General features: G+C 40.5%; 1 protein-coding gene across 9 annotated transcripts in view; it reads right to left on the bottom strand.

Annotated features, from left to right (window-relative positions):
• LOC137376405 (girdin-like) overlaps positions 1 to 12,777 on the bottom strand; it is a 413,979-nt gene that overhangs the window by 257,938 nt on the left and 143,264 nt on the right. For all 9 annotated transcript variants that reach the window (XR_010976210.1, XR_010976209.1, XM_068044907.1 and 6 more), the window contains one exon: positions 7,510 to 7,676. Coding sequence is in view for 7 of the 9 variants with exons in the window: in XM_068044907.1 (XP_067901008.1) it covers positions 7,510 to 7,676 (167 nt within the window). In the remaining 2 variants the exon portion in view is untranslated. The remainder of the gene's footprint in view (positions 1 to 7,509; positions 7,677 to 12,777) is intronic.

The raw sequence follows: 12,777 nt of genomic DNA, 5'->3' as shown, positions 1-12,777 counted from the left end.
TAAGAGGCAACTTGATTGAAACATAAGATCCTGAGAGGATGGATGTGGAAAAGATTTTTCCCCTTGTGGGAGAATCTCGAACAAGGGGTCACTGTTTAAAAATAAGGGGTCGCCCATTTAAGACAGAAATGACGAGAAATGTTTTTCTCTGAGGGTAGTAAGTCTTTGGAATTCTCATCCTCAAAAGGTAGTGGAAGCAGAGTCTTTGAATATTTTTAAGGCAGAGTTAGATGGAAATGTGCAGTAATCAGTTCAGTCATGAACTTATTGAATGGCAGAGCAGGCTCGAGGAGTTGAGTGGCCTACTCCTGCTCCTAATTCGTATGTTCGTAATATCGCCTAATGTGGCTCAGTTTCAAATCTCGCTTTAAAACATTCCTGTGAAAAGCCTTGGGATGTTTTATCCCACTAAAGACGCTATATAAATTAAATTGTTATGCTTTCCTGTGCCTCTGTTCTTGCCTCCAGTCAACATTAGCTACTTCTTCCCTCTTGCTTCTGCCTTCAAACAAGAATCAGTACAAAGCTGCAAGATGATGGACACTCACATGAACTCATAAAAGGTGCGTTTCCACTTCTCCATTAATTTAATTTGTTGTTTATTGCTACAATACAAATCAATTAGTGACGCCTGCTGCTGTATTAATTTAGTAATTTACAATGACCCACTGCTCTAGGAATTTGCTGATGGCTGGTACTCTTTAAATTTAATAGCTGACAGGCACCTGCTTAGTCTTATTTTGTTGAATCACTGAATTGCCTCCTGTTTCATTAGCTTAATTATTCATTGATGCTGCTGGTCTATACATTTATGAACACCATTCTGCGCATTAAACTTAATCTATTTATTCACTGGTGCCCACAACTGTATTCATTTATTGATACTAAGCTTTTCCATTGTTTTATTAATTTATTGCTGCTTACTGCTCTTTTAATTAATGAAGTTGCTGGAGCCTGCTGCTCTATGAATTCATTAATCACTGGTGAGCAATACTGCATTGATTTATTAGCACTCTATTGATCCATTGGCACAGACTGCTCCCTTATTGATTTGCTGGTGTGTCTACTCATTACTTCATTGGTGCCTGCTTAGTTGTGTTACAATCTTCATCAGTAAATTTTCATTGTTGTGCATGAGTGGTTATGTAGCTTTGTGTGGGTTGAGTTTTCCTACGGTGACTTGTGCAGTAAACAAAACCAATAGCATATTTAAGTTCCAGTTCCCCAGTTTATTTTCTTACTTTGATAACATGCATGAAGATTAAAGAGCAACAGCTCCCATTGTCCACTGTATCAGGGTATACTGTTTGGGAATATAGTGACATAACTATTCTAGACGGTGCAGGAATCAATTGTCCCTGTGCAATGCCACAGGAAATAGACTCGCACTGGAATAAATGTTATTGTACACGGATACGTGCTCACAAAGTAAACAGATATTAAAAACTCAAAAAATAATCAGTGTAGGGTTACATCAGTAACATATCAAGCAAATAGACAAAGTCTACAAACCACAAAATGCTTCCTTACACTAAATTACAGCTCGACTGCTGCCCCCTGCAAAGCACTCAGACCTTCTTACAGCCCTCCGAATCCTTAGCATGCATGCTCTTAGTGCAGCATTGCTCAAATCCCAGCAGTGATTTTTAATACACTTGGCATACTCACATCTTAAAAAGGCCTTCACACACAAAAAATCTTCTAAACAAAACCTAGAATGGGTGCCATTTTATATTATCCTGATACTGATCACAATTCAACAACAATTCTACGCTTGCAGGTCAAAATACCATAATAGAAAAAAGGCCCTGCAACGACAAGCCCTTGAATCACTTTGAAGACTGCATGAAAATAAATAGGTAGGAGCATAGTGGGAATGGAGGTAGGGGGCAGGTGGGGGTGAATCAGGTGGCATGTTGCCATCCCTTCCCATGCTCTTTCTTCTCTACCGACTTATTCACTGTCACTCAGGTATACACGCAAATACAACACCACGCCACATAGTATATCAATATCCTGGGGGTCACCATGGACGAGAAACTGAACTGGACCAGCCACAAATACTGTGGCTACAAGAGCAGGTCAGAGGCTGGAAATTCTGTGGCGAGTAACTCACCTCCTGACTCCCTAATGCCTGTCCACCATTTACAAGGCACAAGTCAGGAGTGTGATGGAATACTCTCCACCTGGATGGTTGCAGCTCCAACACTCAAAAAGCTCAACACCATCCAGGACAAAGCAGCCCGCTTGATTGGTACCCCTTCCACCACCGACGCACAGCAGCAACGATGTGCACCATCTACAAGATGCATTGCAGCAACTCACAAAGGCTCCTTTGAAAGCACCTTCCAAACCCGTGACCTCTACGACCTAGACAAGGGCAGCAGATGCACGGGAACACCACCACTTGCAAGTTCCCCTCCAAGCCACACACCATCCCGACTTGGAGCTATAATCGCCATTCCTTCACTGTTGGTGGGTCAAAATCCTGGAACTCCCTTCCTAACAGCACTGTGGGTGTATCTACACCCAAGGACTGTAGCTGTTCAAGGCAGCGGCTCACTACCACCTTCTCAAGGGCAATTATGGATGGACAATAAATGCTGGCCTAGCCAGTGACGTCCACAGCCCACGAATGAATAAAAAAAATAAATACCTGAAATACTATTTGACAAGTTGCCCTGCAGTCAGCATTCTAACAGGAGCTCTTCTTCTATTTCTGCAAGTTCCCCAAGAACCAGGTGCAACTCTCAGTCCTCTGAAGAACCAAGCATTGCACAGCATCCTACATCACTCACTCTGCCTGTTCCAAGCACAAACACATATACATCCATCCTGAAGGGTTATGAAACTGAGCTTGAGGAGGGAGCATCAAGTGAAGTACTGCACATCAGCGAGAAGGAGCAAGCAAAGGTGGCAGTGGAGCAACAAGAATTTGGTGGCCTGAGAGGCAGCTCACATCCATTTTATAAAAATGTTGTTGCCTAAGCACAGTCAAGTCATTTGAGGCCATCTGAGATGTGATGACGACTGTGGAAGAATCCACTAGCCATATTTGTGCAGGAAAGCCCATTAACAATTCAGTCTACCAAGCAGTTTATGCTAATTCCACAGCTCATCGTGAGTGTATCTTACTTCTCCAGCTTCAATAATGCTGCGGGATGGAATGATGCTATAAAAGGTAGGGCTTAACTAACCTCAAGGCTGCCCTCAGGTCTACCACCAGGCAGATCAGTAGTTACAACTGGAGAGCACCAGGGGCATGGCCAGATTACACAAACTAAGGCTCTCAAAGTAATGCCACATTCAACCCATCAAGCACCCTTGCTCAAAAATAGGTGCTACAATGCAGACAGGAACAACCACCACCAAGGTAGAACAAGATCCAGGGGAGCTCATGATCCAGCACTAGGAAGTAAAGACAATATGGTAATCCCAATCTTGGGAGATAATTCCTGGTTCTCAGCAGTCAACCATCTTGATTACTCCTTCATCAAGAAGGAGCACTTGGATAAATTCTAGATGTCACACACCAGTCATAAGGGAAAGCACCAAGCTTAAAAAAAAAAATCACTAAACATATCCACAGGTAACTTTTAGTGGAATAAATTGGTTGCAGTTTGTCTAGAGATTTCAGTGGTAATTTTAATGCCCAAGAACAGGTTGGTTTAGGGTGGGTAAGAAAATAAAATGTTGCAAATTTCAAACCCAATCCCAACCCACTTCTGGTCTTATAGGAGCCAGGACAGGCAAATATCTGCTTTCAAGAGTGGGTCGGTAACAGATTTTAAGGATACTGCGTGCTTCTACTTTTACAGGATTTTTATTTTTAGCCTATTTCAGTTACAGCCTCAGAAAACCTGGCAAGAAAAAGGAGATGAGAAGGGCCAGATCGATAAGGCAAGTGCATTTACAGTACTGCTTGTGGGCATCCCCACCCCCTCCAATAAACTCACTTGCTTTCAGCTCCATGATCGCCAACTCTTCACCACAACCACCCCCCCTCCCACAATCATGCCCCACCTCTGCGCCACCTTCCCCCTTGACCACAATCTCTCCCTGGCTGCTGTCTGTTCCTCAGCTGCAGCCTTGATTCGCAGATTTTCCCACCTGACAGGAAGCCAGTCTGTCAACTAAGCTGGCTGTGAGAGCAGAAACCTGCAGAAAAAAAATTTAGATGTCCTAAAGTTAATATCTGCAGAATGTCCAGGAAACCTATACTTCCAGATTTCCCATTCAGAACTCCTCCCCCCATCCTATCACCGCTCCCTGCGAATATCAAGGCCTTCCTTTTTTGCCAGTACAGAATACGAGAGCATCACTGGAAGGGAAAATCTTGATAGTTAATGCAGCGCAGACGACAATCTTGGTCATGTGCATTGGTACATGGCATGCTGCTCATGTCCAAAGAGGATTAGTGAAATGGACAGATTAGATCGAAGTCTGATGAATTTTCCTATCTTCAAAGATAGCAGTGGCAGCAGGTTCTGGTTATTGTCCTCCTCTAGCCTTGGCAGTGGATGGGTGCTCTTCTCTGCCACCATAGTTCAGCACTAAATTGAAAAAAAAATTATGCAGCAAGCGGCACACAATTATTACCTAGGAGATCCTGGCAGGGTGAAGTGCAAGACATTTCCTCATCTGCCCACACATGTGAAGTACTCTTTCAATACGCCAACAATATGTTTTATTATTCTGGTAACTGCATCAGCCTCAAGAACATAGGAAATAGGAGCAGGAGTAGGCCAGTCAGTCTCTTGAGCCTCTTCTACCATTCAATACAATCATGGCTGATCTTCCATCTCAATTCCATCTTCCCACACTATCCTCATATCTCTTAAATCTAAATTTCTTTGTCTTGAATATGTTCAATGACTGAGCATCTACATCCCTCTGGAGTACAAAATTCCAAAGATCCATAAACCTTTGAGTGAAGAAATTTCTCCTCCTCAGTCCAAAATGACTGAATATTCTGAGACTGTAACCTTTGTTCTAGATGCCCCAGCCAGGAGAAACAGTCTTCCAGCATCTAACCTATCAAGCCTTTTAAGAATGTTACAGGTTTCAAAGAGATCACCCCTCAAAATTCCAAGGGATATAGTGCCAGTCTACTCCATCCTCTCCTCACAGGACAATCCTCTCATCCCAGGAATCATTACAACTACATTTAATTTGTGTGCAGTTGTCATAAGGCTATAAGGGTTGAACAAGCTAACAGTTGCTTCTATAAGTCTACCACCTTCTTCAAATAAGTCAGATCCAGAGTACTGTCTCAAAGAATTGTGACTGGTGCCTGGGATCAGACACTAACCTGCATGATCTGTGCCGTTCTTCACTGATGGCTGACCATTGGGACACTGGTGGAACGAAAGCATTTGTGGTTCATCAGCGGCATGGCATTATATCAAGGGACCCAGATGGCTACATATGGGTACCATAAGTAATCCTCGAGTGGTTGCAAAATTCTGTGGCACAAAAGAACTGCAGTGCCCTTTCACTCTACTTTCCCATGGAAAACTGATAAAAAGGTACTTGCCTTGAGAAACAAAGCATCGATGAACTACTGATGAAGTTGTGTACTGTGGATTAACTGACATTGCCTGCAAGGACCTAGAGACACTGAAGTTCCTGGTGCAGACTTGGCTGTCACCACCAGCGTTGTCTCAGTGATAGAGATTATATGCAGGAAGCTTACAGCAGATTGCACAATCCATTGCTGCCTTCCTGGTGAACATGAGTCTGTGTAGGCAGTTGTCTTGAAACAATCCCAGGTAGCTGTAGCTGTGTGTGAACATGACTGTGGTAATGTCTGCTACAGACATAACTCCCTACCATCCTTTCTTTCATCCTGTTCTTAGGCCTCCAAAATAAAATTAATCAACACTCAATGCTACATAAATTCTGAATTCAGGTTGTAACAATCCAAATTCCAGTAATTTACCTTCAGGAAATTACTTTTTGGCAAGTCAGAATGTCATTGAGCTTTAAGTGCCTGAATACATATGGACATATTAAATATACTGTGCAATCTCAGCATTCAAAACAGGAAATTACATGGACAAATTAGCATCTAATTATCAATAACAGACTGCTGAAATTAAGCTCTTGCATATTCTGAACCAGTAGGGTGCTAGATAAATTATTGAATTAGTTGGTACAATGAAGCGGATCCAAAAATCAGGCCCCGAAGCTCAAACCTTCACCAGTGCAGATGCACAATAAGCATTATGCGATATCTTGAAAAGGTCCTCCTGTGTCAAGTTACATATGAATCACTTTTGTTGAGACATTTTCACCTTTCTGACTTATCAGTATATAAACAATTAGAAAACAAGCGACAGACATTTTTGAAGCCATTTAACAATGCTTCTTCCTATGTGTCCAATATATCTTGCATGCTCTGAAGATCTGAACATACAGCCATAAAAAATGAATACATTATACATCAGTATTTTAATTACTATTTTACATAATCAGAACATTCAGGATTTATCAAAAATCCATAACTTAGAATAAAAATGACCATCATGGAGATAACAGCATTGTTGCTGTTCAACATAAAACAGCTTCTTAAATAAGCTAAAAACGATTCTTGACAATTAACATAGCAACCAAAAATCATGCAAATCTTTGTCATCATCGAAGCATTATTTCAAAACATGCTCCATCACTCTAACCATAACATACGCTGGTCATTGTGCATCACACAAACAGCAGGAATTTTCATTTCTTTACACATGTCTCAGCACTGCAGATGCTAATTTATTCGGGTACAATGCAGAGGAAACATTATGAGAAGGCAGCAGAAGTTAAGTGCTGACAGTTGGTTTCATTTGGCTATTCATTCTTGCACTTCAACTTCGAAGTTTAATGTATTAATTCAGTTCCATCAATAACACACCACAGGCTGACTGATAAACTCTTAAGTATCTTCAAACAAGTAAGCATTTTTTTGACTTTTAAAGAGTTTTTAGTTTATTTTTTCATTTCTTGTGTTTTGGTTGGACTGGGGTATGCCACCCATAGCTGACTGAGCAGCCATGAAGTCAACTCCTAGGTCTCTGCCAATTCTGCTCTTAAGTGGCCACCCTGAGGCACACTAGGTAGCTAAGACCAGAAATATAACAATCTGACAGTTGTTTTCTGACATCAATACAACTCACTATTTTAACATCTCTATATTAATTTACTGGAACTATGCTTTGATTTTGGGTTGTAAAAACCTATTTCATTTATTGAGACAACCTCAAATCTATTTGCTTCATATTTTTTCAGATCTACTGTAATTACAATTCAGTATTACACCAGATAAGCAAAACCTCAACCATTTAATAACTAGAGAAATTTTCTCACTGCTGTATTTCACTTCCACAGCTATGTTCTTTGCTAAAATTTCTCTTTGCTCCCTAACCAATTAACAAAGACACATTTCAGGTGGTTTGTGTAACCTTCAACTAAACTAATCTCTAGTGTCCTTAATCTCAGCATATTTCGAATCCATGGACTTACATCTCTTGTCTGATCCGTCTTAGTTTTGCTTTAGTGTCTGCCAGTTCAACAGACAGATGTTGTCGGCTCTCAGTACGCTGTATGCCTGGGGAGCCGGTAGGTGACTGAGCTGTTCCATGAACTGGAGGCTGATTGCAGTCACGCTCATGTGTGAGATGTAAAATGAGCTGCAAATAATTATGAATAAATCACACTTTTCCATATCATGTTCATTTTACTGGTATCAAAATGTGAACCAGTAACTAGTACTTGCAATTAATGTTTACAAGACATTTACAGTTGAAATATATTAAGGTAACAATGATAGATTAGTATGGTAGCAATATACAATTCTGACTTGCAGGAATTTGTACCATTCTTTAACAAATTTGTATAGCCCCGCAGGCGCAAGTTCTCTCATACAATGAAGATGCCCTTTCATTCATCAGTTACATAATTAATGCTGATAACATTTCAGTAGAGACCAAAAGTAATAGTTTTTTTTGATACAAAATCACTCAAGTTTTAGCTTTAGGTTTGTGAATGACTGAAGTAGCTAGCTTCTTGCAACTTTTTCTCCTCGAATCTGCACCTGCAGATTCAGTTTCATGGATCGTGATTTTCAGGAGTGGATTTTAACTTTTTGCTGAATGGGACAATGAATTGCCCAGCTGTTTACATCCCACCCTATTTTCCTTTCCATACTTCGATGGCAAGAAAAATCAGGGTCGGTGGCAAACCCACAGCTGATCGGTGCAACTAAAATCATCCCCTCAGTCGGGGCTGTGAAATTACAAGTACAATTGAAGAAATGGTGGTTAGACACCCCCACACCCATTTCAAAAAATGCATTATTTTGTTACATTAGAAATACTGTACTTAACCTGCCAAAAAGAAACAAGGCAAATTGTAAAACCTTAGTCTTTTTAAACAGGCAATATTAAGCAGCAAGCATATGTTTAAAAACAGCAAGAAATGGGAAAAAAATGCTAGTATTAACGAAACCGGAAATATCAGTTTCTTGCATGTCAGAATTCTAAGATGCTGTTAATTTCAAAGCAGAGCCATACTCAGTTCAAATATCCACTGAAATGGTGTGATGACCCCAGTTTTTTAAAAAAACATCATTGGTATTATAGTAGGAACCCATGGGACACAGGTTGTTAAGTGAACAATTCACAGTAAAGGTTTTGACTGTTGAAAATCAATTATGCTGTCCAATGAGTACACAGCACATTTTAGCTTAAAGCCAAATCTTAAAAGTCTTCTTTGTATTCACAGGACTTTACTACTTCTCAGAGAGTCTCTTTAGATTGAAAATAAAGCACAGAAACAGGCCATGCGGTCTATGCTGGCACTTATGCTGCACTTGAGCCTCCTTCCATCCTTCCTCATCTAACTATCAGCACAACCCTTTATTCCCTTCTCCTTCATCTGCTTATCTAGCCACTCCCCACCAGCAACCTCCCCCCCACCCCAGCGTTATTTGCATTCAAAATATTTGCCTCAACCACTCCATGTGGTAGCGAGTTCCACATTCTCAACACTCTGTCTAAAGAAGTTACTTTCAAATTCCCCATGTGATTTCTTGGTGACTATCTTACATTGAAGATCTCTAGTTTTACTCTTCCCCACAAGAGGAAATACTCTCTCCTTATGTCACCCGTCTTTGCAAGAGAAACAAGACCCAGTCTGTTCATCCTTTCCTGATTGGTATAACTTCATATTTCTCTCATCCTTGCAAATCTTTTTTGAACCCTCTCTAGTACCTCCATATCTTTTTTATAATATGGCAACCAGAACTGTACACACTACTCCAAGTGTGGTCTAACTAAGGTTCAATACAAATACAGCATAAAACTTATCTTTTCAATTCTATTCCTTTCAAAATAAACCCTCGCACATTTGGTTGCTATTTTTTTAAAAAAAGACCTTATTAATCTGTGTTGCTACTTTGAGTGATTTGTGCATTTATATTCCCAGATCCCTTTGCTCTGCTACCCAATTTACATTCTTACTTGCCAAGTAGAATGCGACCTCCTTACTTTTCTTAACAAAATGTAATGCCTCACACTTGTCTTGAAATTAATTTGCCTATTGTATGCCCATTTGTCACAATTATTAATGTTTTCTTGCAACTTGTTGCAGTCCTCCTCAGTATTGACTATCGTGTCATTTGCAAATTTACAAATTCAGTTTCATTCCAAAGTTCAAAATGGTTAATATAAATTGTGAACAGTGGTTCCAGCACTGATACTTGTGCAACCCTATTTTCCACCTTCTGCCACTCTGAATAGTTACCCTTTACTTTTACTCTGTCATCTTGCAGCCAGCTGGCTATCTATTCTGGTACTTGACCCCTGACTCATGCCCCACAGTCTGACTTCATTCATTAATCTACTGTCATGCAGGCCCCCACCTGCCAAGAATGAGGCACATACATTTCGTCACATGGACATTAAACTTTAAAATTGTTGCTGGGAAGAAAAGGTGGCCTATCACAAGGGCTTGCCAAGCCCCTGGCTGGAAAGATAATTTTTTTCATACTAGCAGACAGTATTGGAACAAATGAACTAGTCCCTGCCCCAATACACAGGAGAGAGCTGGTCAAACCAGTTGGTCACGTGACCACCTGCTGGCCAACTAGGGGAGTTTTAAATTGGAAAACAGAATTTGAACTCGGAAAGCTCTTTGCTTCTGGACTGGACATCCCTGTCTCCTCCCATCTCTTTCTCACTGAAGATACATGAACCCCAAGAGAGAAAAGTCTCCTCCAGTGAACAAGGTTGAAGATGAATACTAGACCCCAATGAAAAGCAAGACTACCTACAATCAAGGACTCTACAGCGAGCTCGAAGCACAATAACAAACCCTCTTCAAGAGATTGCCTCAAACTTTTTCTTGTGCTCTTTTCTGTCTCTATTTGCATGCTAGCAGGGCTATCCACAGGCGTTAACCGAATTAGAGTTTAAGTTATAATAAATTTCACTTTTCTTCTTTTAATCTAAGAAAGCCTGTTTGTGCTCATTTCTTTGCCTTTTAATTGGAAAGCGATGAACAAGGATTCACCAAGGGGGAGCTCAAAACATGGTGTGTTTAAAATTAAAATCCTGTCACAATAAGACCAGGTAAAGGCTGAAAGAGACCCCCTAGACACTTTTCTCACCTGGTCGTAACACTACTATGCAACACCTTACCGAACAGCTTTTGGAAATCTCGATAAATTACATCGACAACAACACCCTTATCTACTCTCTCTCTCTCTACCGCCTCTTCAAAGAATTCAATAAGGTTGGTCAAGCAAGACTTTCTCTTTAAAAATCCATCCAGCTATTGTATTTTTGGTTTCTATTTGGTTTTTCTATTTTCTCCTTTATTTTTCTTACTGCCAGTGTTATGCCGATTTGTCTATAGTTCCCTGGACATTTTCTATTTCCTTTCTTAAATATAGGTGTAACATGAATTGTCTGCCAATCCTCTGGCGCTACACCTTTTTCTACCAATTATTAAACATATCTAATAGTACCCCTGTTACTGATTCTCTAGAACCTGGCATTTCTCCTCCTTTGAGCATTTCATCTTGTTCCACCAGTCTCGTCTCTTATTCAAAATCCTTGTTCTCGAACACCTTCCAAGTATGCTAAAAATTTCCTCCCTCAGACTTTGCAACAAATGACTTTTCTTCCTCAGTGATTAAACCTCCACCTCAAGTCATCATGCTCTCTCTTCTCTGTGTTCACATGCCCTCTCATTCTCCCTAAATTTCTCCCTCCATGTAAATTTTCCAACCTATATTCACGACCACCTTCTTGGCCTTGCCATCTCAGGTGATATTGTTAATCCCATCATCTCAATCACCAATAAGGCTTTCTCTGATCACTGCCTCATATCACTTTCCACCTATATACACCTTCAATGCCCCAACGCTACCTCTTTCTGTATCCACCTTGTTAGAAACTAGCAATATGCTTTGTATATGTATTTTTACAAAAATCAGCTTTATATAGATAGAGGACCAAGTTAGTGGTGCAAGTTTCGTTTTACTGGAAACTGCTTAGAGTTTTGTTTCTCTAGAAATAAACTAGTGGAATTATTATTCTTAGGTGATGACAACTGTAGCTAACCTGAAAAGGGGTCAGGGTCAGACAAGGCCTCTGCAATAGTGTAAGAGAAACTGGTTAGATACTTAAACAACCATACTACAAAGCTGTGTCAGGATTTTAATTTAACCTTGCTTAAGATACCTGCTGGAATGTAAAAGTTAACTGGTATGCAGGAATAGAAAATAAGTTACTTTAGGGATTCAATAATCTGTTAAGAAATAAGAAACGCTGAACTGAATGGCCACTATGAATAGCTCGTTAACAGGCCTACAAATAGCTTTAGATATAAATAATTGATAATAGAACAGTTGCAAATAATGAAATCCCTGGCAGTTAGCTTTGAAAGGAGAATAAAGTTTATCAGGGGAATAACATGAGATGAGATAAGGAAAAGGTGATGTAAAGGCCTGCTTGACAGAAGGTATGTGCGACGGCTCAAGAAGCTAACAGCAAGTGGATAACACTAAGGGTGGGCTTTTACCCCATGGTTTAGACAGAGAACTGAACATTTTATTGGCTGTTTCTGTTATGGCAGTACAGCCCTATCAGTAATCCACCCAGGTCTACTTCTTGAAAAGGGTAAAAAGAAAGAAATTTTGGGAAGCCACAGTGCAACAGGTAATGGAGAGAAACTCCTAAAGGTAGATCCATGCTAACACTGTTGGGTAGTTTGAGAAGTCAAAGACATGAGGCACTGAGAAGAGGAGAAAGGAGGAAGAAAGAGCTGTCGGTGCATGCCAGCCATCCTGGACCAGGACTCGCTATATGAGACGGTTGCATCTACCCTGTCAAGCCCCCTCAGAAACTTATGATTCAATAAGACCACCTCTCATTCTTCAAAACTCCAATGAGTATAGGCCCAACCTGCTCAACCTTTCCTCATAATACAACCCCCTTCATCCCAGGAGTCAGCCTAGTGAACCTTCTCCGAACTGCTCCGAATGCAAATATATCCCTCCTTCAGTAAGTAGACCAAAACTGTAGAAGTACTCTAGGTGCAGTCTCACCAATGCCCTGTACAGCTGTACAAGACTTCCCTATTTTAATACTCCATCCTCCTTGCAATAAAGGCAAACATTCCATTTGCGTTCCTAATTACTTGCTGTACCTACATGCAAACTTTTTGTGATCCATATACAAGGACACCCAGATCCCTCTATACCGCAGCTCTGCAGTCTCTCTCCAT

The sequence above is a fragment of the Heterodontus francisci genome, chromosome 13 (genome assembly GCF_036365525.1).
Source record: "Heterodontus francisci isolate sHetFra1 chromosome 13, sHetFra1.hap1, whole genome shotgun sequence".
Taxonomy (NCBI): Eukaryota; Metazoa; Chordata; class Chondrichthyes; order Heterodontiformes; family Heterodontidae; genus Heterodontus; species Heterodontus francisci.
Note: the sequence above shows the minus strand (reverse complement) of the source record. Positions and strands in the feature narration are given on the sequence as shown.